At 51.1% G+C, this 25,692-nt stretch overlaps 1 protein-coding gene across 1 annotated transcript in view; it reads left to right on the top strand.

The window, feature by feature from the left end:
• The window catches only part of Ttc7a (tetratricopeptide repeat domain 7A), a 104,358-nt gene that overhangs the window by 13,817 nt on the left and 64,849 nt on the right, over positions 1–25,692 (top strand). Inside the window, exons 3-7 of the mRNA XM_010615787.3 lie at positions 2,927–3,057; positions 5,948–6,063; positions 17,931–18,009; positions 18,862–19,019; positions 19,521–19,584. Coding sequence (XP_010614089.1) covers positions 2,927–3,057; positions 5,948–6,063; positions 17,931–18,009; positions 18,862–19,019; positions 19,521–19,584 — 548 coding nt within the window. The remainder of the gene's footprint in view (positions 1–2,926; positions 3,058–5,947; positions 6,064–17,930; positions 18,010–18,861; positions 19,020–19,520; positions 19,585–25,692) is intronic.

A 25,692-nucleotide genomic window follows, 5' to 3' on the forward strand; every position in this document is an offset into this window, starting at 1 on the left:
AAAAAAAAAAAAAAAAAAAAAAAGCAACGCAGTTGAGATGAAGCCATGTTCTCCTAGGTCAGAGATAGGGAGGGTTAACCACTTGGGAAGGCTTCAGAGTGGAGGTGGCTTTCTTTGAGCTTTCTAGAAGGATGGGCTTGGAATTCTTTGAGTAGCATGGTGAGGAGGATCCTGCTGGGGATGGGAGGAGCAGATGAACCACTGGGAAGATGGTGTGTTGTCTCCCCCACCAACCCTTCTTGAATCCCCCTTTGCAGTGGCTAACCCACAGGAGGCACATGGAACAGCGGATGAGCCTGCCAGCGGCTGGCATGCCCATCCCAGTGCTGGGCAGGAGGGCACACAGCTGCAGGGTATCTCTCAGGGGACACAGGTTCACTGTGGTGTTAAAGAAGACCTACTCTGTGCTTCTTGGAATTGGCTATGTTCTGCCACTTGTGTTTGGTCTTTTGGGTCAGGCTCCACCTTCTTGCAGGGTGGACAGGCTGCACATCCACGGAGGAGAGGCTGGGCCAGCCCCAGAAGTGAGTGGACTTCTCCCTTTTTCTCTCCTCCCCCTTTAGTCCCTGGGAGAGAGGAACTTTTTCTCTTGGTTGTGACTCATTTGGCAGGATATACAGTGATACTCACATTCTGTGCTCTTCTTCCCCTAGGCCGAGGTGCCCTGACCTTTGGACCTAGTCATACCTCATCCTGAGGAGGATAAGGTCACTGAATCCCTGTGTGTTGAAATCTAATCAAGAAAAACAATACCATTCTTTTTCTGTGTTTCTTTTTCTTTGTACTTTGTTATCCATGATCAGGCTGTTTTTTCTCCAGCCCTCCAGTGCTTGTCTGGTACCTACTGTGCACTAGGTGGGAGAAAGGTGAATACAGTCGGGCTGATGCTTTGAAAGAGCCAACAGTCTGGTTGGAAAATGGGTGAAAAAAGTAAGTGTAAGACACAGTGAGACAAGAATGTGAAAATGTAGGCCAGGGCCAAGAAAGGAACAGTCAGCTATACCAGGGCAAGTGGGGGGAGGTCATAGAGGAGGTGTCATCCAGAGGGTCAGAGGGTGAGAAATAATTTAGATATTCCAGCGGACTGTCAGGGAAGGGGGTAAATTCCTGGCAGGAAGAGCAACTTGAGCTGTCAGGAAGGCATCTCCCAGTGCAGCAGGGGGAACAGGAGGTTGGGTGTGGATATAGCAGGGAGGGCGAGAACAGGGTGAAGAGTGACAGGAATAGGTCTCCAAACACCTGGTGATGAGTTTTTAAAAATTCCCTGTGGAAGCAGTGTGCAGGATGGGTCACAGTGGAGTGAGGCTGAGGCAGGGAGGCCAGTTAGGAGGCCAGTGTGGTCATCCACTCAGAGACAGTGCCTCAGTGAGGTGAGGGACAGAGATCCAAAGTGTTAATGACTTAGTCATCCCTCAGGTGTTGGGGCTTACAGGGCAAGAAACAGTTGAGGACTGTGTCCTTATACAGCCCTTTAGAAAGTCAACTTGAACACTGATCACGCAGAAGGTACCGCACAAGGTACAGAGATGCGATGGACTTGGGTTCTGTCCCTTCGGGAGAGATAACTCTGAAGGCACCGTTCTCTAGTAAGGCCTGTGTTAGTTGTAAGCAACAGGAGAGCAATTCAAAAGGACTCTGGCAAAAGAAAAAAGAAAGTGCATGTGTGGGGGTGTGTGGTTACTGGCTCATACACTGGAAAAAGTGTCAGGGGGGCAGAGTTCAGTGTCTCTAGGAATCTGCCCTTTTCTATCATGTTTCATCCTTATTCTGTGTATCTAATCCTTTTTCTGTTTCCTAATAAGTTTAACAATTCTCTTCTTTGGTAGATTGATTCTTTTAGGGTTTTGGGGGATTTTTTATTTAATTTTTTATTTGGAGCTATATCTTATGAATTAAATTTAAAAACTTCATGATCATGGGGCTGGGGATTTAGCTCAGTGGTGCCATACCTGCCTCGAAAGCGCAAGGTCCAGAGTTCCATCCCTGGTACCAAAAAAAAAAAAAAAAAAAAAAAAAAAATTCATGATCATGGGGCTGGGGATTTAGCTCAGTGGTGCCATACCTGCCTCGAAAGCGCAAGGTCCAGAGTTCCATCCCTGGTACCAAAAAAAAAAAAAAAAAAAGACATCATCTTAACCATATTTACATTGTGTAGACTTCATTTTTAGGCAGATTTCTCTAACATTTTCAGGCCAGTTTCTGTACCAGCTTAACAGCTGCAGAATAGCACTTCCAGGACTGGTCTTTATTGACCCTGATGGGGCCATGTGTGCACCCTTACCCAATCACCATGTCCCTTGTATCGGGACTACAGGAGGATCAAAGGGAAAGGGACATGCTATCCCTGAAAGATGGGATATGGATGTGGGGAGGCAAAACCAGCAGGTGTGCACCACACTCAGATGGGACCTGAACAGAGGTCGCAGCAGGCTCCATGGGCGCAGCTTGGTACCTGCAGCGTAGGTGCAGGGCTGGGGTGTAGCTGTCCAGACAGGCTCTCACTTGCTCTCATGGAGCACAGAGTTGAGCATTCATCTGGTGGGGGAGAAGAGAGCTGCTCACAAATGGCCACTGCACCACATAGAAAGGGTGAGCACCCTAGGGTGCATATTTTCTTCCAATGACCGTGAGGAGGGCTAGCTGGCCTGCAGCAGTGGTCAAGAGTAGGGAGGGGTTGCCGCAGAATGATGCCCCTACCTGGGCTATTGTCAGCCCTTGGCCCACTGCTGCTTGCTCCATGCTGCCACTATCTATTTATCTCCTCTGCTTTAGCTGCTTCCTCCTCCCGGCTCATCACCTCTGCCTCCTGCTGGCCGCTCCAGAGCAAGCATCTGTGTGTTCTTGAAGGAGTCCAGCCTGTGTCCGGCAAGGGGCTGGAGTCTCGGCCTGGGCAGAGCCGGTCTGAAGTGTTCTCTTCCTCCCACAGGTCTCTCCCTGGAACGCGTGCCCAACTCCATTGCCTCCCGCTGCCGCCTGACCGAGCGGGAGGAGGAAGTGGTCACCTGTTTTGAGAGGGCCTCTTGGATGGCTCAGGTGTTCTTGCAGGAGCTGGAGAAGGTGAGCTGGGAGAGCAGCACCATGACCGAGCTGCTGTGTGGAACACCTCTACTCGCCTGCTCGGAGCCTCTGGGTTACCTCATACTAATTAGAAAAAGGAACCTGCTGTTCTTCCAAGACACTCAGCTTCCTGGGTTGGGGAAAATTCACTTCATCCCACTAATTTGATTAGAAGGAAGCTGTTTACCACCAGGAAATAGTTTTAGTAAATAAATGGGCTCATGTCACCTGTGAGAGGCCAGGAGCTCCATGGGAGCTCAGCTTGTGGGACCACATGTGCCAGCCCTGTTTGTAGGTGTTCAAGCATTCACCCCTCACTGCAACCTAGGGGTATATGTCTCTTTAGTAGCTGTGATTTAGAGAGGGCAAATCATTTGTGCACCACACTGTCCTCTGAAGGGCTGGCTTTAGGCTCCTTCTAGCAGTTAAACATCCTTCTCTGCTAGAGGATGTCCCCAAAAGCACCCTGCCAGACCCAGGGGAGGTAGGAGCCCTGGGGCATATTCTCCAGGCCTTTCAGAGGTGACCTGAGAGCCAGCCATTAGGCCTCCCGGACCCCAGCCCATCCCACCCGCCACTGAGACCTCACCTGTTGTAACCACCTTCATCTCTTCCACCTGCTGGAGCTCGCTGTGGGGTGTGCCCAGTCCTTCCTCTCCTGGGGGCTCAGGCTTCCTGAGGGGAAGACAGACAGCTACATTCAGCAGAGACCGCGAATGTGTCCTGAGTACTGGCCTCGTGTTGCACACTACTCTGAGGACTAACCCTGCATTCTGTAACTTAAGCCTCACATTGACAAAGTAGGTGCTGCTGCTGTTCCCATTTTGCAGGTGAGGAAAGTTGAGCTTACAGAGGCTCTGAATAACTTGATGGAGTTCATAAGTAAGTGACACTGGCAAGAACACAGGGCGTGTGGCTCTAATACTGGGAGAGAGGGGTGGAAGTTCATAGATGTTATCCGGCAGGGTCTCTAGCAGCACAGGTTAGGACTGGCCCTCTTCGAAGGACAGAGTAGTGTCATGTCATGAGCTGAGGGACTTCATGTCTAGGAGACATTGGAGCCTCCTTTGTGGCAGCTGCGAGGAAGGCAGCCCAGTACCCACTTTGGTGATGGACCCCATAGGCCTGTCTCTTCCTGGAGTACAGGGATTCTTGATCTCAACATTGTTGACATTGAGTCTGGAGCGGTCTTTGCTGTGGGGGCTGCTTCCCAGATCGTAGGGTGTTAACAGCTACCATAGGATGCCAGCGGCACACACCCCCACTGTGACAAATCCAAGTGTCTCTGGAGACTGCCAGATGTCCTTCCCCTGTTGATAGCTACTGCCCCAGAGCCCCTCTGCTTGGTTGGATTGCAAGAGGAAAGGAGAAGTGATTGCAAGTCCAGAATTTGAGTGCCGTTTCCTGGCAGAATGGCTCAGAGACCTGACCTCTAAGTGACCTCCTAGACAACAGTATTTTAGGGACACTACAATTGAATTGTTTGTGATTTGAAAGAAATTTTCATGAAAAAGATGTAATCTCCCACACAGCTGGAAGCCAGGACTTCGGACTTTTGAAAGGAATTCAGTTGATGTGATGGAATGGTGCCCAGGCCTGGACTAATGTCTCAGTAGGCCAGCAGGCAGCCCGACAACTGTATCTCCAGTTGAAGGCGTGTAGGCTGTAAAACTTTGTGCCTCTCAGAAATGCCACGTGGCTCCCCACAGAGACTCAGTCCTGGAGATACTGAGAGGCTAAGAACCTCTCAACTCTACCTTGATTCTGACAGATAAGCTGAGTGGCTCATTGACCTTTTCTTCCAGATCAGGAAGGAGAAGGGGCCTCCTGAGGCAGGGCTGTCAGGGAGGCTGGGTGGCCCTGTCAGCACTGAGGTTTAAGTGACACCCAGTTAATGATTAACTGCTCCCCAGCTTTTACCAATGCCAAAGTCTCTGCTCTGGGATGCTCCTGACGAGTTCTGAGCCTGTGTGGCAGGGATGGTGCAGGGCCTGGCAGAGGGTGGGATGGGACGCATCCCTACATATGGGATGCATTAGGAAGTAGAAGAAGCCTGCATTCTATCTGGTCAGACTTGAGTTGGTGGTCCAGGCCCTCACCACTTGTGACTTTTAGCATGTTCTCAGCCTTAGTTTCTTCCCCAGTAAAAGACAGGCAAAAATCAGCCTCGGAGAGCTGTTGTGATCCCTCAGTAAGGCCTGTGAGGCTATTCTAGAAGTTTTCTTTCTCCTCCTTTCCTATCTGGAAGGTGTGGACAGCATTGGAACTTAGGGGGCATAGTCCCTGCCCCGAGGGAGGGGAGATTTGTGTAGCAGATGGGCAGTGACTTCTCCATGCCTGCTGGGAGCCAACAGGATATCCACACAGCGTAGATGCTAGAGGCTGACTGCCTGGCTCTGCTTCCCTCAGCCAGGTTAACTCTGCCTCAGTGTCCCACCCTGTGAAGTGAGGGTGCTGGTTCCTACCTGATAGGGTTGCTCTAAAGATGGAATGAGCTAATGAATTTAAAGCTCTGTGATTGTTGAATAAATCACATTAGACAAGGGGCTTTCAACATTTGGCTGGGGGCAGAAAGCTTTAGAAATACTTATTTTTTATTTTTACTTTTTGTGGCATTGGGGATTGAGCCCTGGGCCTTCATGCTGAGCTATAGCCCTAGTTGTTTTTAATTTTTTTGTTTTGAGACTGTCTTGCGAAGGTCACTAAGTGGCCAAGGCTGGGCTTGAACTTTGATCCTCCTGACTCTAGTTTAAATTAAAGTGAGTTGGGCTGAGTTTTGTCTACACTGCATGATGGTAAGGCCCCTTCCTCTGGCTGGGGTGACTCTTACTCCAGGTCTCTCTCCCTCCAAACTTTGAGACAACACCTCCCTCTTTGTTCCCCTTCTCAGACCACAAACAACAACACGTCCAGGCACCTGAAGGGCTCCCACCAGGCTGACTACGAGCTCACCTACTTCCTAGAAGCCGCCCTCCAGAGCGCCTACGTGAAAAACCTGAAGAAGGGGTAGGTGGCTGGCGGCAGAGCAGGGCCAGTGTGTCCCCATGGTCTCGGAGAGGATGCAGCAGGCCGGCTCATGTCACGTCTTGTCTGGTGGGGACATGCAGAGGCCAAGTTTTGGGAAGCTGCTGGAGCAATAAAGCCTGCACACGCTGGGAAGGAGCGTGTCCCCACTATGAGTCTCCTCATTACCCACAGTGGCTTTCCTCAGTGGGGCACGTGGGAACTGGGGCCTCATAGAGATGTGGGGAGGAGCGCGTGGAACTGGCTGGTAGGTGTGCGGCTGGTGGTGTTCCCTCTTGTCAAGGAGTGGGAAGGTTCAGGTGGGAAAATATCAGATGGGAAAGCTGGTTCTCACGCATACCAGCTTCTAAGGGATGGTGAGCTATGAGGGGAGGATGGTGAAAATAAAGGGCTGTTGGAATTTTGGGGTACTGCTGTGGATAAGAGAGTAGGAAGACTGCTTAACTGTGCACTGTTTTGGGGGACTCTGGGAAGACTCACCTGCCTGAGCCCCAGGAACCTGGAGTCCAGAATGCTGCCTAGGTCGCTTGCTCCTGGATAAACAGCATCCCTCAAGAGTAGAGGACAGAGTGGCTGGTGTTGGTTGTCAGGTGGGGAGTGGTGGTTCATGGGGGAGTGGTGGCAGGAGTAGCTACGGAGTCAGTAAGGAGCCACATGACTCCAAGGCAGCCCTGTGCCTGCAGGACCCTTATTCGGGCAGAGGGGGGATTCCTGTCTGTCTCTGCAGCAGAGATTTAGGCCCCCCTCAGCACCTTCCTTTGCACAGTCAACAGTCTTCCACCATTGTCACCAGCAAGAGGTGGGGACTCACATGTGCTGAGTGCAGCCCATCCCACAGGAGGGGAGGCTTGTCACACACCAGGGCTCACGGCTCAGCCTCCCTGCATGGCAGTTGGGGGGGCCATGCAGGTGTTTCCTCCACCTGAGTGCTGACACTGACCAGCACTGGCACAGCTTTCACAAGACTGCCCCTCAGCTGCCAGTCACAAGTAGCAGGTCCCCGCATCACCTGCACATTCTGTCCGACTTGACCGCAATCAGCTTCCCACAGAACCTTACTCAAACAGGTTAGAGCAGCTCACAGACCCAGGACAGCAGCTTGCTCACTAGGTGACGGGGCTATAAAACAAGGTCAGGATTAGCAGTGGGAGGAATGTGGGGGAGGCAGAGTCTCTGTGCCCTCTCTGGACTTGCTGTCCTTTGTGGGTTCATTACAGCAGCTCCGGCTCCGTTATGTAGGACTGGTTAGACTGGCTGCCAGTTGCTCACCTCGACTTCATCCCCTGCCTGACCCTTTGTGGACCCCTTACTCTGGGTATTCACTATTAACATTTTGGTGTATGTCTTTCCTATTTTTCTGTGTACAGATACGTAGTTGTTTTTTGGTTTTTGTTTTCTGTTTTAAAACCAAAACTAGTATCTGAAGTATACACTGCTTATAGTCAGCCTTTTCTTCTGTGACTTACTCGGCTGCACATCTCTTTTCCCCATAAAGTTGCCCACTGTGGGAGTGGAGGGGAAGGTGGCTAAGCCCACTTCTGAGACCAGCTCAGGGCAAGGTGGGGCCAGGCACATGAAAGCCTGGGGCCTGCAGCCAGGAGAGTCAGACATGGGCTGGCTCCTGGGCCCCAGGTTCATGAGGATCTGGCAGGGGTGGCCAGGGGTTCTAGCATAGCTGGAGTCTACAGGAGAGGGCCGGTGGCCAAATACGCCTGCTGTTGAAACAGTAGATTGCAGACATCTAACTATAGAACAGAAGCCTGAGTGAGGAAGGTAGTAGAGCTCTAGGGGAAGACAGAGGTTGTGGGGTTTCCCAGACTGTTAGGTGCAGAGTCCTCATTTGGGGGCATCTGGATGCTCTGAGCCTCTGAGAGGAATCTGGCTGAAACACAGGGCTTAGCATTTCCATCCTGTGGCCATTTCTGTCCAACTCAGAGCCATCGCACCAGAGCTACATTCCTTTCTGGGTGTCCAAAGCCTCTGAGCTTAAGTCCTCAACTGCCTGGAAGAGAAGAAAGTGAAGTCCCTTGCCCAGAATTTCCAGAATCCCATGGTGAGGCCCCTTGCAGAAGGTAGAGGTGTCTGAGATGGCTGTTGCAAGCGGATGGGCACGGACCTTGGGGAAGCCTGTCCCCCCTTCCTCTCTGTTGGTGCTGTTGAGGGGCAGGAGGGCTGCTGTCTCCCCAGTGGTAAGAAAAGGGAGGCAGGATGCTGGTCCCTCTCCCCTCCCACCTGGCAGAGCAGAAGGCTGGGATGTCCAACCCTGAGCCACCCCTTGGGAGTGAGTTCCAGCTCAGCTTCCAGAGCCCATGGAGCCCTGGGCAAGTCCTCTGAGCTCTCAGAAACTCTTATTCCTGGCTATGGTGGGGATCAATCAGATCAGAATAACCGGGTTCCTGGTACATCACATCTGCTCAGAAACTGTATTGTTATCCCTTATTTTTCACATAGTCCACTGCTGGACAAAGTGCAGGGCCAGATCATACCTTTTATTTCTCTTTTTGATTTCCTAAGTGTAGCCCAGGGAGTGTTGGTGTCCCATCTGGGGCCAGGGAGCCAAGGAGGCTCATCTGGAAGTTGGCTGTGTGACTGCCTGCAAGACTGTCACAGCCTGGTGTTAAGGAGCCCAGCTGCCTCTGCCCCTTCCACAGCTGCTTCTAAGTCCTGTCGCGGTTGTGAACATCATCTTTGGAGATGGTGGCCCAGCAAGCTGGTTCCTGTTTTGATTGCTGAGGCAGTGCCATTGCCCTTCCCTGCTGTGCCCAGGGCTGCTGCCTGAAGCTCCTCTCCTTGCCAGTTAGGAACTCCGGGGGAGCGTCTGGGACTCCAAGGAATGCTGATGCTGTTCTCTGCTCCCTGCCTGTGCCGGTGTGGAAAGGAGCTGCAGCCCGTTTTTGTAAATAAAATTTATTAGGACACAGCCACACCCAGGCACTCACAGAATTGTCTCACCACAGAGTTGAGTGGTGGTGATTGAGACCTTATGGCAAAACCTGTAATATTTGCTGTCTTGACCTGTACGGAAAACAGTTGGTGACTCTTGCACTCAGAGCTGAGGAGAGGTCCCTCCCAAGAGCCTCACAGGCACAAAGGGCAGCAGGGTGGGTTGTAGTTGGAAGCCCCAGGGAGTGGAGTTTGTGGGAGGGGACAGTTCTAATTTCAAGGTTCTTTCCCCATTTGTCACGTAATGCGTATCCCGTTGAATAATTTGTGCCCCTTATTAAGTGCTAAATTTGCACTAGGCACTTGTTGAGCACTTTGCTTGTATGTGTTCATCTTCCTCACAGCCCTCTGAAGTACGTGCCGTAGTTAGCCTTCTCTGCTTTGCAGATGGGAAATTGAGGCATGGACAGAGAACGTGGCTCATCCTGGGCAGAGCCAGGATTCTACATGCAGGGGTTGTCAGGCTGTAGGAGCTGGTACTCGTAACCACCAGGAGCCACTGCCCACAGCAGAAAGTGTCTAAGACCCTGTTCTGCCCTCAGTGTGCACAGCCCAGTGCCACTTCCCCTGGGCAGGCTCATACTTGGCCAGGTCTGCATCCCCACTTCTGATGTGAGATACAGAAGTTAAGCAGTAGGCTGGGTGCCCTCACCAGCTGGAGGAAGTCAGAATGGGGCCTGAGTTGGAGGCTCAGCCTCTCTTCAGGTTTCTCCTCTGCTCCTCTGGCTCCCTTCCCTCTGAGATGGTGCTTCTTTTTGTGGCAAAGTAGGGACTGGGAGAGGAAGGATGGAATCAAGTCCTTGGAGGTGCTGCTCCTAACCCTGTTCTGCCCAGGGCACCTCACCTCTACCTCTTCCCCACACAGCATTTTCTGCAGGTGTAGTGAGGTTAAGGTGAGTGTCAAAGGCAGCCAGACGGGAAGGAGGAATACTGCCCTGGGTGCCAGCCTGGAGCACATGTCAGGTGCACTGTGCTTCCTCTACGAAAGAGGTAAGTGGGCAGGGGTTTGAAGGGGCTGAGTCACTGGCCCAAGCCCACCCAGTGGGGCTCCAGCTGCAGGTCTGAGAGTCCTAGAAACCTAAGCCCTTGCTAGTGTTCGGGGTGTGGAAGGGCAGCCTGGCCAGCCTGCAGGAGGGACAGGGTCTTAGTATGGTTGAGGCCTATGGATAGATCCTCAGTGCACAGCTGCGGGCCTTCTTTTGCTCCTCTGTGACCCTGAGTCTCCACTCTCAGAAGACAGCTCCTCTCCAAGCAGGCAGCCTCTCCTCTGTGCATTCTGTACACTCAGGCTGTGGGAGTGACTGGTGATGTAGAGGCTGCGCATACACCACAGGTGCCGGAGCTGGGCGGAGGCATCACCCAGCCACCACCTCCTCAGAAAGCCCGAGTGGTTTCAGTTGCGTTTCTCTTCCTGTAACTACCCCCTCTCTTTGTCCTACTTCCTCCTGAGGCACAAATTTCAGTTCTTAAAGCCAAGATACTGGCTTCACCCCACCCACCCCAACCACAGCACATAAAGAGGAGTGGAAATTAATCATCATTTCTTTCCAAGTAAACAGCCCAAACGTTTAAAGTCTGAGTGTGAACAGCAGTCTCCAGGCCACATGGCAGTTACGAGGCCCCTCTTGTCTGTTTCCTGTGGCCCAATCCAGCTCAGAGGTAGTCCTAAGAGTGGGACAGCAATGTTTATAGCAAGGGTTGCAGCCCTCAGTGCCTGGCTGAGCTGTAAAAAAATTTCTTAGAACTTTTCCTCATAATAGTGACATGTTTGTTCAGTACTTACTACATGCCAGGCAGAAGGCTAATGCCTTTCTCTGTAATCCCATGATGCAAGAACTGTTGCCATCCTTACTTTACTGAGGAAAGGAGGTAGAGCCAGTGAGCCAGGCACTGAACCCGGCTCTGTCCACACAAAGGACATTACATAGTCCCAGCCCAGCTGGACTAGTGCCTAAGGGCATCCCTAGTTTCAAAATTTTTCTTATACATTTATTGATCTCATTAGTTAAAAAAAAAAAAAAAGCCTCCTTAGCCCAGGGTTTTTCAGCCTCAGCACTGGGTATTTTAAGCCTGATAACACTTCACTGTAGGGGCTGTCCTAGCCATTGTAAGTTTTAGCATCATCTCTGGCCTTCACCCAGTACGTGCCTGGAGCACCCACCCATTGGGTGACAACCAAAAATATCTCCAGCTTTTGACAGCTGTCCTGTGGGTTAAGGGAAGCAGTCCCTAGTTAAGAACCACTGCCTTAACTGAGAATGATGGTGCATGCCTATAATCCCAGCCCTCTGGGAGGCTGAGGCAGGAGGATCCCCAGTTTGAGCCCAGCTTGGGCAAATTAGTGAGACCTTGTCTCAGAATAAAAAAATAAAAAAGGACTGGGATATTGGTCAGTGCAAAGGCCATAGGTTCTATCCCCAATACTGAAAAAATAAAAATAGAACCACCACCCCCTTTTTAGATCAAGGTGCTAGAAAGAAAAGAGGGAAATAGGGTAGACTGGACAAGCAGTCCGACTTTGTCTCTCATAGTCCTCCCACAGAGGATTTGATATAAATGGCGGCAATTGCATGACACCACATAGCTTCCCTCTTATTCTGAGCTCCAGGGAGCCTGGGCCTCCTTCGTGCTGGCTGGGTCTGAGGCCACTGCCTGGTTACTCATTCTAGGCATCTGAGGGACATTCACTTTTTCTGAGGACCTTGCCCTATTGATCTAGCAGTTAATTCCCCAGATGACTCCTGTCCCTTGCTCTGTGGCTGATGGCAGTGTTCCTGATTAAGCTAGATCCAAACGCACTGTGCGAAAATGACAGGGGTGGGGAGGCCTCCTGCAAAGGGTGGGGCGGCGGAGAGAGCCTGGGGTCCCTTGCTTCTCCTCAGTGCCACTAGAGGGCAGCCATGGACTCTGGTTGGAGCCTGGCCCCAGGCAGTTCTGCAGCCTCTCTGCAGCCAGGAAGGGGGCACCTTCCTGATTTATTCAGGGTGGTGGGGATCAGACCGAGGCTGCTGGACTTAACTCATGGCTGTAGGGAGGCTCAAGAAGGGAACTTGTCACCCTGCATGGAGCAGCTCCAGCGTTGAGAAGGGAGGAAGGCAGTACAGTGCCAGGTTTGGTTGTCCTTGTCAGTGGCTCTGACCTTACCAGGTCCAAGTGCCTGGGCATCTGCCAAAAAACGTGAAGGAGCCAACTCTGCTCCTTCATCTGTCATGGGCAAGGGGCCATCTCTCTCTGGTTTGGTTTTTCCTCTTCCTTCTACCTAGACTTGGTTTGTTGCTCAGGGTTATGGTGAGCTTGAACCATGTGTGTTGAACAAGTGGCTGTATGTTTTATGTCTTAAAATTTTTTTAATTATTAAATCAACATGTAGACACACCAAACCACAGAGGAGGGTGTGAATGTGTGTGTGTGTGTGTGTGTGTGTGTGTGTGTGTGTGGCAGGCGGTGGAACTACTGAGCTAAATCCCCAGCCCAAATGTGTTTTCTAAGGGAGTTCTGGAGGGCCAGGCAGGCTGGACAAGCCTGTGGATTGTGTGTGTGTGTGTGTGTGTGTGTGTGTGTGTACACGCGCGCACATGCAGACATAAACACACCTGCTTCACCTTGCTAGCTCGGTAGTGTTAGAAAGCATGGGACACCTTAGAAAACTGAGCCTGCTGTTTGGTGTGACCCCCAGAGATGTGTTCCGAGCAATAATTTTGTTCTCAAAGCTGCTGGTATAGGCAGGGTGGGAGAAGGGCAGGGACATTGTTCTTAGGGGAGTACAAGGACCAGAATCACCCAGCTGCGGTTATAAGCCTCCCTCTGCTGTGCTTTGGAATATAGGGAGACCTCCAAGCCCCATTCCATCTCTTTGTTAATGGGTACCCCTTATTTCTTCTTTGCCCACTTTCTTGACCTTTCCCTATCGCCCCTGCCCACCTCACCTGCAAGGGAGAGCCCACTGCAGGGCATCCTCCATCCTCTGCGCATAAGCTTTTCTGGGGCCGGGGCAGCGGAGGAATGTTTTAGTTTCAGAAACAGATGGTTTGGGTCTATAGCAGACATGAACAGCTTGATAACCATTTGAACTTCGCACAACCTTGTCTCTGGACTCGGCCCTCCAGATGTTGGGATCTGCCAGTTGGCCATGTTCTTTTGGGTCTTTGACCAGAAACCTCTCGTGCACAGTGCCAGTCCTGAAATGGGGACTTCTCGTTAGGGTCTTATGCACCAGTATTGTTTAGGTTCCATTCAGCAATCCATTCCTTTCAGTTTCTTGTTCTCTGTTTCAAAGCAAACTAGCTGACCTAAAATAAAGCTCATAAAGCACCTGCTGTGTGCATGACACTTTGCTAAACTCCAAGCAAATTGGGAGCATGGCTGTTTTAACCGACTGCAGGCTTCTTACATACAAGGCCATGAGAGAGACATTCATTCACTCTTTCAGTCTCTTAATTTACTCCACAAGTATTTATTGACTGCCTGTTGTGAATAGGGCTGATGGCCCAGCACTTGGTATGCAGGAGGCACTTTGTAAAGACTTAGTAGATTGAATCCAGGGAATTCTGAGTTCAGATGGCAGGAGATGAAAATGTAAATATGCCAGGTGGAAAGATAGGCATTATCTTTCTCAGAGTTAAAAGCAGTAAAATCTGAACCCTTGCTACCTGCATCATGGGCAAGTGATAGCCTAGAAAAGGGACCACTCTCCTGGGCTTTAGTTTCCCCACTAGAAAAAGAATGTTTATATTAAATGATTTTTTTTTTTTTTTTTGGTACCAGGGAATCAAACTTGGGACCTTGCATTTGTGAGGCAAGTGGTGGCACCACTGAGCTAAATCCCCAGCCCTAGATGATGATTTTAAATTTTTTATGGTGCCGGGGATGGAACCCAAGGCCTCATGCTTGCTCAGCGAGCGCTCGCTACTGAGGCGCACCCCAGTGCTCAGTGATGATTTCTTGAGGGCCTTCTGTGTACCACGTGTGTGTCCATGCTGTGGTAACGGCCTCACCCACCTCAGACTTGGTAAAGGTGGAACAGAATGAAGGAAGGGCTTTGGAAAATGTGCTCCACTGCCTGCTGCTGGTGAGGGGATTGAGGGGCTTGCCGTGGCCTTGCATGTCCCACGTGAAGGCCTCCCTAAGACCAACCGTCACTGTACACCTCCCTCCCTGCCCCCCCCCGACCAATCAAGCTTTACTTTAGTTGGAATAGACAAGCTTCCTGGCTTCTCCCCACGCAGTCTGTTTCTGGGCTAGGGTTTGTTTGAGGCCCTGTTTGGATATTGTTAAAAGCGGGCAGCTTGGCTCAGAAAGGTCAGTGGGAGAGACGAGAACAAAGAGATCTTTCAAGCTGGCCTCTTGCCGGGCAGCCAGAAATGGCTCAGAAAAGCCCAGGCTCCACCTGGCACAGGCACCATTAGACCTGGGCTGGCACTGCTCAGCCTGGTGCCCATCTGGGGCACTTGAGAAACCTTCCTGGTTTCTCAGTTTTGGGGGTAAACTGAGGCAGGGGGTATTGTCACCTCTGTAAAAGGAGGTGGCTTCAGCTCAGATCCCACATCTCCGTGCAGCCCTGGCTGCTGGAATCTCTGAGTGGGATTTTCTTCTCTGAAGACATTCAATAAAAATTGGGATTTACTCACAACATGCCTGAGGGTGATGATTTGTTTTGCTAAAGAATTCCTGGGAGGTTATTTAGATGACAAAAATCCCTCATAGTTTGGAAAGAGTGAGATCTAATTTTGGGTCACAGGATCTTGTTAAAATGCAGCACTGGCTCTTTGTGTGTGTGCTATTAGTGGCTGGAGCCCTGGGAGTCAGCATTCCTTCTGGAATGTTGGGGAGGCCGGCTACAGGTACAGAAGTGATGCTGATGTCCAGGTGAAGCTGTGTGCACCCGGCAGTGGCAGAGAGAGATGGTCCTTGTGGTAGTGTGGAGAGGCCACAGTACCTTCTGGCTCCAGCCTCCTGGCAGCAGCCTGGGCTTGGCTACCAGGGAGGAGGCTGGCAGGTGGCCCACAGAATGGAAAATCACCCAAGGTCCACAAGCTGCCGGCTTCCCCTGAGCTGCAGGGCCTGTGTGGCCCCAGGGGCCAGCCTACCTCCTCCTGTGGCTGTTTACCCAGTGCCAGGGAGCACTCCTGCAGACTGAGTTCCCAGGCCAGCTGTTTCTTCTCTGTTCCAGGAACTCACGATGTCTTCTCTCTGGCCTAGTGATGGCTGGTGTTAAGCTGTCCCCTCAGCTGATGGGGCTTGGCTTGTGCCTACTGTGTGGCTCTTGAGTTCTTTTCTGTAGCAGGGACCTCAAGGGGACTGAGGGACTCTGCTACAGGCTCTGCCTCCTTAGGCTTGTGGGGGCCCGGGCCAAGGTTGGTAGGAGACAGATGCACAGGAAGTGGGGGACCCTGCTGAATGTTCCTGCAAAACAACACCAATTAAATAATCAGAAATATGATCTTTAATACAAACTCAAAGGAGACAGGAGAATAATATTTCGCAAGCCTCTGCCACACACCTGGGTGGGCGTGGGCTCTGCCCCCATCATGCTTCCGACAGAACTGTGAGGAACTGAGGAGGCTTCCTATCAGCTGTAGACCTGAACTCAGACCACCTCATGCTCCCAAGAGATAGATTTAGGATCTGACTGCAGAGCTGGGGTTTCCCTGCCTGATTGTCCTTTATAAAACCTGGCTTCTTAGATAAGAACGAAAGGACACTTTGGATCATCTAAACCAGCAGTTCTTAAACTTGAGTGTCCATTGGAACCCCCCAGAGGCTCAATAAATCCCAGATTGCTGGGCTGTACCTCAATTTCTGATTCAGCAGTTCTGTATTTCCAACAAATTCCTAGGATTCTGAGGCTGCTAATTCAAGGACTCTAATTTAAGAACTTCTGGTCTAAACCATTTTCTTAGAGGCTCTAGAGAAATTCTGAACCTCTAGTGATACACATACCAACTTGTGTTTTTGGTGGAGGTAGTATTGGGGATGGGACCTAGGGCGTTGTGCATTCTAGGCAAGAACTCTGCCACTGGATCTACATCCCGTTTGTCTGTCTTTATTTTGAGACAGGTTCTTGCTATATTGCCCAGGCTGGCCTCAAACTTGGAATTCTCCTGCCTCCGCCTCCTCAGTAGCTGAGATTACAAGCTCATGCCACTATGTCCAGCCACAAACATTTTAAAAAATACTTCTATATTTAATATTTGTTGGCAAAAAATCAGCACAAGAAACCCACGATTTCTAGTGAGAAATCTACTGAAGTAGAAAGAAGATATAAATACAAGAATTATGAAAGTAATAATACTAGTAATCCCCATACAACTAGTGATAAAATTGAGCAGTGTATGCAGACAACTGAAGTCTGGGAGACACTGAGCTAATTGGAGTCCTCATTCTGCAGAGGAGGAAACAGGTAAACCTGCCACCCTGGGCCACATGGCTGTTAGTACCTGGGCCTGCATTATCTCTCAGAGCTGCCTGTTCTGCAAGTTCTGCAAAGCACCGGGCTGGCTAGGGAAGCTCATGACCCTGACCCTACCCAGGGATCTTGGTCTCCATTCTCAGCCCTACAAACAGGGGTCTGCTTCTGTAATATTAGTCATTGGCACATTTTTAGTCTAGTCTGAGCCAGAGCTTCCCTAAAGGCAAAAGACTTGATCTGTGAACTTGTCCTTGTGTGGCGCCCAGGCCCCCAAGCCCTAGGACCCTGAGAGTATTGAGGAGGGCTCTCCTGCATCTCTCCTGGTGCCACTTTGGCTGGTCACCCTGTTATCTTTCCTCTTCTCCACGTGCTGGCCTGGCAGCCTGTGCTTTCCCTTGTGTGGTGCCATCCAGGGAGCTCCCTAAGCAGATGAACAGGACTGTCCACCTCAGTGGGAGCTGTGGTGGAACACGTAAGGTGTGAACCCTGCCCTCGAGGTATGGTAGTTACTTCAGAAAAGGAATTAACAAGCAGGCCTGGAGGGTCTGGATGGCTTCCTGGAGGATGGGATGTGAGAACTGGTTTCAAAGGATGATGGGGAAAGGCTTTTGAAGGCACCGGAGAATTGATGCCAGCACTTGACACCAGGAACTGGTCATTCAGTTCAGCATTTGCCTGAGTAGTGGGTGTGGAGATGGGGGCAGTGAGGGGCAGGCTTACCCCAGATTCACTCAGCCCTGGGACCCAGAAGGCACTGGCCTCTCTCAGTTAGACACCTCCAGAGGCAGTGGGAGCCATTTTTTAAACTTTGGCTACAATTCACTAGTGGGTTACAAGATAGATTTTGTGGGCTGCAGCGAGTATTCTTCAAAAGTAGAGTAAGGGAGAAGTAAACTAAGAAGTATCAAGAGTTGCCTACACATGATGGAGATAGGTATTGTGTCAAGAAAACTTAGTTTCATGTGTAAGAGAAGCATGTGTGAAGAGCAATGGGTTCATTGTGAGATGTATTTCTTACTATGGGTCACACTGTAACAACCCTGAAAATTGTTAAGGTGCAGAGGAAAATGGGAGGAAGCTGGTCTGGCTGGCATGGTCACTGGGCCAGTCTGGGGAGCGGGGGTGAGAACAACTGGCAGGGAGGGTGGATTCTAGCTTGGGCTGGATGAAGCAAGTGACAGTGTGGGACTGCAGCTGACTGAAGTCGGAGCCTGGCCCAGCCCAAGCCCCTTGGGCCAGGGTGGCGCCAGTTTACAGAATCAGTCTCGGTGTTCTCGACATGGTGAACTGGAAGCCTGAGTTGCTGGGGGCTTCTGGAGAGAAGGATCTCCCTCCTCCTCATTTGTTGACGTCAGAACCTTTGGGTTAACACAGAGGCCTTTCTCCTCATGACTGAAGGCATACAAAGAAGACGCCAGTACACAGGCTCTGCAGGCTTGAGGGTGTCTTGGTGGCAGCTGTGCTAATAATCACCCCACCTCTGCTGCCCTCCCTCCAGGAACATTGTGAAGGCCATGAGGGAGCTTCGTGAAGTTCTAAGGACCGTGGAGACCAAAGCGACACAGAACTTCAAAGTGGTAATGTGGCTGCTGGCTGTGCCTGGTTTATTCAGGGGCCAGTTTCTGTGGGAGACAACAGAAGTCATGGCAGGCAGCTCCCGAGCCAGGGGTGGCAGTGTGTTGTAGGCAGTGCTTACCCTCCTGCTTGCGGCAGACGTTGGTAATCAACCTCAGCATTCTTCCCTGCTAAGCATGGGATGCACCCTCGGCATCCTTCTTGCCACTCCACTGTGGGAAACACCTACCCTTAGAGCAGAGCTAAAATCTACCACCACTCTGGAGGTGTGACTCAGTGATGCAGTGCTTGTCTAGCAAGCATAGGGCCTGAGTTAGCTCCTCAGTGCCCCCCAACCCCCACCTCTGCCATCTCTCTAATAGCAAAATTGGTCTTGGTGAGGTGGTATTGCTCAATCTCAGATTTATGATCCTAATCAATATTGTGAACTCTGTTTTCTTGCCCTAACTCACACCCGCCTTCATAGGCCTTAATTCATCCAAAATCACAGTCACAACTGCCATTCATGCTAGAATTTCCGGTCAGCTGTCAGCATCTCCACCAGGCATTTTGTAGAGAAAGCTGCCTGTGCCTATGGCCAATTGCTTTCCACTTCTGTAAGGGCCTGAAGGGCACGCGGGGGTGTGTGGGGGAGGCTCCCTGGTGTCAGGAGGAGGTCAGCACCTCTTGTCTAGAACAGGAGAAGCAGAAGAGATGCGGAAGAGCCATCCAAGCCAAAGGGCAGGGCTGGGGCACCTCTGCGTGGGGACGCCTCTAGAGTGGCATCAAGGAAGCCTCCTGGGGCTGCACACTCAAGGGGAGGCTGGGTGAAGGCCCTCTAGGTGTGCTTGGGGCTGAGTTCCTCCCTCTTGCAGATGGCTGCCAAGCACCTGGCAGGAGTTCTGCTGCACTCGCTGAGTGAGGAATGCTACTGGAGCCCCTTGTCCCACCCTCTGCCCGAGTTCATGAGCAAGGAGGACAGCGCCTTCGTCATGCAGGCCCTGCGCAAGCCTCACCTCTATGAAGGGGACAAGTGAGTTCCACTTGCCCTGCTGCACCACATCACTGTCATGCTGTGTGTGGCTCCTGGTTTCTGCCTGCACTCCCTCTGAGCTGGTCAGACACTCAGAGACCAGGGAAGGAAGGACTCCTGTGGGCCTGAGGGAGACTCCATCCAGTAAGGCACCATTATTTGGTGGTCTCCCTTTCTTGTTTGTGCCTACAATCATAGGTGGGGTCCATGGCCAGCTGGCAGAGCCTAAGAGCCTATTTCACATTCTCTTGCACCTCGCCCTGCAGCATCAGGCAGTGCTTCTGGGCAGGAAGGGTTACTTCTTCCCCAGGGCCATCTGTGGCCTTTCAGACCATAATTCTAGGGCCTGCTAAGGAGCTGCATGTGATGTCAGTGCCCATGAATTATGCAGGAGTGGGTCACCTTACCAGGCTGGTGTTGACTCAGGGCAGAAGGGCTGCACAGTGGTCAGAGGTGCTGTTGCTGCAAGTGGCCTGGAGCCTGGCTGCATTTGCCTTTCAGCCTCTATTGCCCAAAGGATAACATCGAGGAGGCCCTCCTGCTGCTGCTCATCAGTGAGTCCATGGTAAGCCTGGGTTACCTGTGGGGAGGGGCTGGGGCTTAGGCACAGGCTCCGTGTCCTGGGCAAACTCTGCTTCTAGGGAGGCCCCCAGCTCTGGAGCTTATTGGTTCTGCTTGCCCGTACAGAGGGTGAGTCTGGCTCATTGGGCCTAGGTTTGGCTGCATGGGCTGCACTGGGAGACCTGGGCTCTGCCTTCAAATGGGCCGGGCCTGAGTGCATGGTCCTCTCTTCTGGGATTGCAAAAGGTGATTGTCACAAGGGATGTCTGCATCAGGCAGATCGAGAGAGCAGCAGGTGGGAGTGGAAGGAGCATGTGCTTTGGAAGCAGAAGGCCAGGGTTCAAGTTTCAGCTCTGACCCCATTAGCTAAGGACCAGCAGCAACTCACTCAGTCTCCTTGAGCCTTGGTTTCCTCCTGTGAGATGACAGCCCCAGGTGGTGATGCACCCCTATAATCTGAGCACTTGGGAGGCTGAGGCATGAGAGTCACTGTGAATTTAAGGCCAGCCTGGGCTACATAGCAGACCCTGTTTCAAAACCAAAGAAACAAAGATGAAAGTAACTCACAGAGGTGTGAATGGAATTCATACATTTGTGTAACAATTATTATCTGCCTTGGTCCTGGTGCTGCTGTCCTTGTGGAGCCTACATTCTAGTGAGGGAGGTGGCACTGATAATAACAATCCAATCCCAGTATCCAGGGCACTGTTCGTGCGTAAGCGTGTGCATGCATATGCACACTGGGTGCACGAAGCAGAGGTGAGGATAAGGTGTGCTAGACAAAGCACACAGTGAAGTTCTCTGTAGACTTTGTCCCAGGACCCATTTCCCATGCCTTGGCCAGGGGAGGAAAACAAAGGCACGTGTGAGGGTGCACATGTACGCACAGTGGTCGCAATGCCAGGAGATGGTGTCCTCGTGCTGGAGTGCCTGGGAGGCCCTCTTAAGGGGAGTACAGTGTGGCTGGGTCATCCAGGAAGTGGAGAGATAAAGGATGGACTGGACACCTCCGAGGAAGGTGGGAAAAGGGAGCAGCAGAGACCGGAGAAGCCAAGCACAGAGATCCATCTCCAGGGCTGGGTCCCAGTCTACTGAGGGGTGCACAGAGGTGGTGAGCTGGGGTCACCAAGTTGAGATAGATCTTCTAAGTCAGTGTATCTGAGGAGTGGAGGTTGAGAAACCAAAATCCAGGCCGGGGATTTTAGCTCAGTGGTTCTGCTGCCTGCCTCATAAGCACAAGGACCCAATTTCGATCCCCAGTGCCAAAGAAAAAAAGAACCAAAATCCATGAGCTGGATCCCTGAACAACTGGAAATGAGTGTTCTTTGGACAGCTGGGATGGTGGCTGTGGTCATCTGTGATGGTGGCTTTGAACATCTGGTTGATGTCAGAGCTTGTTTAGGGAACTTTGGTGGAAACATTGCCTCTGACTCCACAGGTCTCCCAGCGGTAGACAGGAGGAAGGATGCTTGGTCATGGAGTGGAGAGACTGTACCCCTAACCAGGCTGGTCCATTTCGGATCTGAGGTTCCCTGTTTCAGGACTTGGGTGTTTGGAGTTAAAGTGCCAGCTGGACATGAGATGACATTGGCGTGACCTTCCTATGCTGTGGGTTACTGTGTAATTCATAGGGGATGGCAATTGGTGAAAGCAGCACCATTTCTGAGGCCCCGTCTCTGCCAGGGACCAAGGTGACTACTTCACATAGGTGGGCATTATGTTGAGCCATATGAAATTACCAGTTTTTAATTGTTTATGGCCTACAACCAGTGAAGGTCATTTAATATCAATATATTCCTATCTTTTTTGTTATTATTTCTTTGAGACAGGGTCTTGCTATATAGCTCGGGCTGGCCTTGAGCTCTTGTCAGTCCTCCTGCCACAGTCTCTGGAGTGCTAGGATTACCTTGCACCACCATGCCCTTGTTCATTATGTTTCCATCTTAAAAATGAGAAAAGTAAGGGCCAGGATAAGTACCTGTCTTGGTCAAGGTCATGTGCTGATAAGCCTTGTGGTTACATTCTAACCATACCCATCTCCCGTCATGGACTCCCAAAGCATAGACATGGAATCCAAGCTCCTGGATTTCAAGATATCAGGATTCTGTGGCTCACTCCCTGCTCTGATCCTCTATTTTCTCATCTATAAAATGTCCAAAGAGTTAATTTTGAGGACCAAATGGCTATTGTTTTTCTCCTCAGTAGGAGTTGAGGCTGCACTCAGTCTCCTTGAGCCATTTTCTGTGGTCCCTGTTTGATGGAGAATGAGACCAGAATTCAAGGGCCTTTCCCACACTGTTATCCCCACCCCCACCTCACCCCTAGTACTTCCAGTTGCCCCTAATCTCAAAGTGGAGGACAGCCTATTACAGAGATGTGGCCCATTCTTGGAGCCAGGGGAATGTTCTTGGATATGTGCCTTCCCTTCAAGCAGCTCTTCTCGCTTTGTAGTAGGGATTGTGTCAGGCCAGCCTGCCCCCCAGGCACCTGGGGTAGAGGTGGGGGTCCTGGGGTATCACTGCAGCATCAGAGCAGAAGGACTGCACAGCACTACATGGTCGTCAGGAGTAGGCACCCCCAGCCATTGACTGGCTTGTTGCTTTTTGACTGCCCACAGTCTGTCAGACATATGGAAGCCTAAGGAATTTGGGGAGGGACATAGACTTAGCTTTACTTAGCCTTTTGGCTTCCAGTCTAAATTTGGCCTCTGCAGCTCCCAGATTCCTTCATCTTCTACATCTCCATCCCTTTAGTCACTCTTGATCAGCCAGAGAACTAGGATGTGGGTTCCACGGGGCCAGTCCCCCCATTCCTGCTCCTGCTCTCACCTGTCCACTGAACCCCAACACTCCACACCCCCTCTGTCTGGCCACCATGTCCCTGGGAGAGTTTCCTCATCTCTCTTGGATGCTGGCTGGGTTTGGCCACAGGTGAAGGGCTTGAGAAGCCTGTAGAACAGCAGTGAGCAGCCTCAACCACTGCTTGGATTCTCCTGATACCTGCAGAATTCCTTGTGCTGCAGTAAAAGTGACTTCTGCGAGGCAACCCATAATCACTATGGCCCTCACCTCCCGGATATCCCAAGCAGCTGCTCCTGCAGAGGGTGTTTGCAGGCTTCCCATTTTGTGGTTTGGAGCTCAGAAATAGCCGTGTGGGGTCTGGGTGTGGGGCTAGTGCCGTGAATATGGTTTTTGTTACACACTGTGTGATCAGAATGAATACGGGAGCCCTTATCTTTTAAGCGATAAATAAAAATTACAAATACCTCCATAGGAATGCAAAGGATCTGGAAATTGATTGAAGATTTATGTTTTGGACTTAGTTTTGAGTCTGTCTAAAAGAGAATTTTAAAATCCATCAATCCATCCATCAGTCCATCCACTCATTCATCTGTGCATCCATCCATCCACCCACCCACTTGTCCATCTCCCTACCCACCATCAGTTCATCCATCCATCTGTCCATCCACTCATTCATCTGTGCATCCATCCATCCACCCACCCACTTGTCCATCTCCCTACCCACCATCAGTCCATCCATCCATCTGTCCATCCCCTCATTCATCTGTGCATCCATCCATCCACCCACCCCCTTGTCCATCTCCCTACCCACCATCAGTCCATCCATCCATCTGTCCATCCCCTCATTCATCTGTGCATCCATCCATCCACCCACCCCCTTGTCCATCTCCCTACCCACCATCAGTCCATCCATCCATCTGTCCATCCCCTCATTCATCTGTGCATCCATCCATCCACCCACCCCCTTGTCCATCTCCCTACCCACCATCAGTCCATCCATCCATCTGTCCATCCCCTCATTCATCTGTGCATCCATCCATCCACCCACCCCCTTGTCCATCTCCCTACCCACCATCAGTCCATCCATCCATCTGTCCATCCCCTCATTCATCTGTGCATCCATCCATCCACCCACCCCCTTGTCCATCTCCCTACCCACCATCAGTCCATCCATCCATCTGTCCATCCCCTCATTCATCTGTGCATCCATCCATCCACCCACCCCCTTGTCCATCTCCCTACCCACCATCAGTCCATCCATCCATCTGTCCATCCCCTCATTCATCTGTGCATCCATCCATCCACCCACCCCCTTGTCCATCTCCCTACCCACCATCAGTCCATCCATCCATCTGTCCATCCCCTCATTCATCTGTGCATCCATCCATCCACCCACCCCCTTGTCCATCTCCCTACCCACCATCAGTCCATCCATCCATCTGTCCATCCCCTCATTCATCTGTGCATCCATCCATCCACCCACCCCCTTGTCCATCTCCCTACCCACCATCAGTCCATCCATCCATCTGTCCATCCCCTCATTCATCTGTGCATCCATCCATCCACCCACCCCCTTGTCCATCTCCCTACCCACCATCAGTCCATCCATCCATCTGTCCATCCCCTCATTCATCTGTGCATCCATCCATCCACCCACCCCCTTGTCCATCTCCCTACCCACCATCAGTCCATCCATCCATCTGTCCATCCCCTCATTCATCTGTGCATCCATCCATCCACCCACCCCCTTGTCCATCTCCCTACCCACCATCAGTCCATCCATCCATCTGTCCATCCCCTCATTCATCTGTGCATCCATCCATCCACCCACCCCCTTGTCCATCTCCCTACCCACCATCAGTCCATCCATCCATCTGTCCATCCCCTCATTCATCTGTGCATCCATCCATCCACCCACCCCCTTGTCCATCTCCCTACCCACCATCAGTCCATCCATCCATCTGTCCATCCCCTCATTCATCTGTGCATCCATCCATCCACCCACCCCCTTGTCCATCTCCCTACCCACCATCAGTCCATCCATCCATCTGTCCATCCCCTCATTCATCTGTGCATCCATCCATCCACCCACCCCCTTGTCCATCTCCCTACCCACCATCAGTCCATCCATCCATCTGTCCATCCCCTCATTCATCTGTGCATCCATCCATCCACCCACCCCCTTGTCCATCTCCCTACCCACCATCAGTCCATCCATCCATCTGTCCATCCACTCATTCATCTGTGCATCCATCCATCCACCCACCCACTTGTCCATCTCCCTACCCACCATCAGTCCATCCATCCATCTGTCCATCCACTCATTCATCTGTGCATCCATCCATCCACCCACCCACTTGTCCATCTCCCTACCCACCATCAATCCATCCATCTGTCCATCCACCTTCCCGCCATTCGTCCACCCGATCTTGTCCCAACAGCTATACCATGCTGGTTCATGCTCAGCATTGCAGACACAGTGTTGAACAGTCTTTGTCCCCAATATGCTCCCAGTTCCCAGGAACATGGAAGAAATCCTGGTCTCCAGATCAGAAGGAATTACCACAACCTGCAGAACTCAAATGCAAATTCTACTTTTTAAATGTACTATATATCAAGTCAGCCTGATTTTCTGACAGCTGGGGAGACAGGACATATAGGAATCTTTGTCATTTCCAGAATTCTAATCCCAAGCTTAAACAATATGCTAAAGCAAACTGAATCCTTGGGCCCTTGTTTTCATTCATCAGAGAAAGAAATTGCTGCTGGTGTTGGGCTCCTGTGAAGGATGCAGAGGCTTGGAGGGGAGGCGTGGAGGTGGGTGGGTGGTGGGATCCTGCGGGTTGACAGACTAACTGTGCCATGCCAGTGCTGGGCATCTGAATACTTCAATCTTAAATTTTTCATTCACAAGTCATGTGGCCCGGTCAATTTCCTCACCTCCCTGAGTCTTGGTTTTCCTCATTTGTAAAATGGGGCTAAGAAGGCTCTCTCCCACAAGTTTGGGCAGATTAAGTAAGAAAATGAACACAAAGATGCTTCATACATTTTGGTTGTTACATATGTGTTTTACTCCTGAAAAATACTTGATCCTGACTCAGTCATTTTTTTTTCAGTTATTTCTTGGTATTTTATTTATTTATTTATTTATTTATTTATTTATTTTGGTTCCAGGGACTGAACTCAGGTCCTTGCGCTTGCAAGGCAGGCCACCCGCTGAGCTAAATCCCCAGCCTGACTCAGTAATTTTCAAAACATTTAGGTTCTGGGTTGTTTGTTTGTTTGTTTTCTTTTTTGAGACAGGGTCTCAC

This window comes from Fukomys damarensis, unplaced genomic scaffold (genome assembly GCF_012274545.1).
Source record: "Fukomys damarensis isolate Sample0158 unplaced genomic scaffold, DMR_v1.0_HiC HiC_scaffold_2, whole genome shotgun sequence".
Classification (NCBI taxonomy): domain Eukaryota; kingdom Metazoa; phylum Chordata; class Mammalia; order Rodentia; family Bathyergidae; genus Fukomys; species Fukomys damarensis.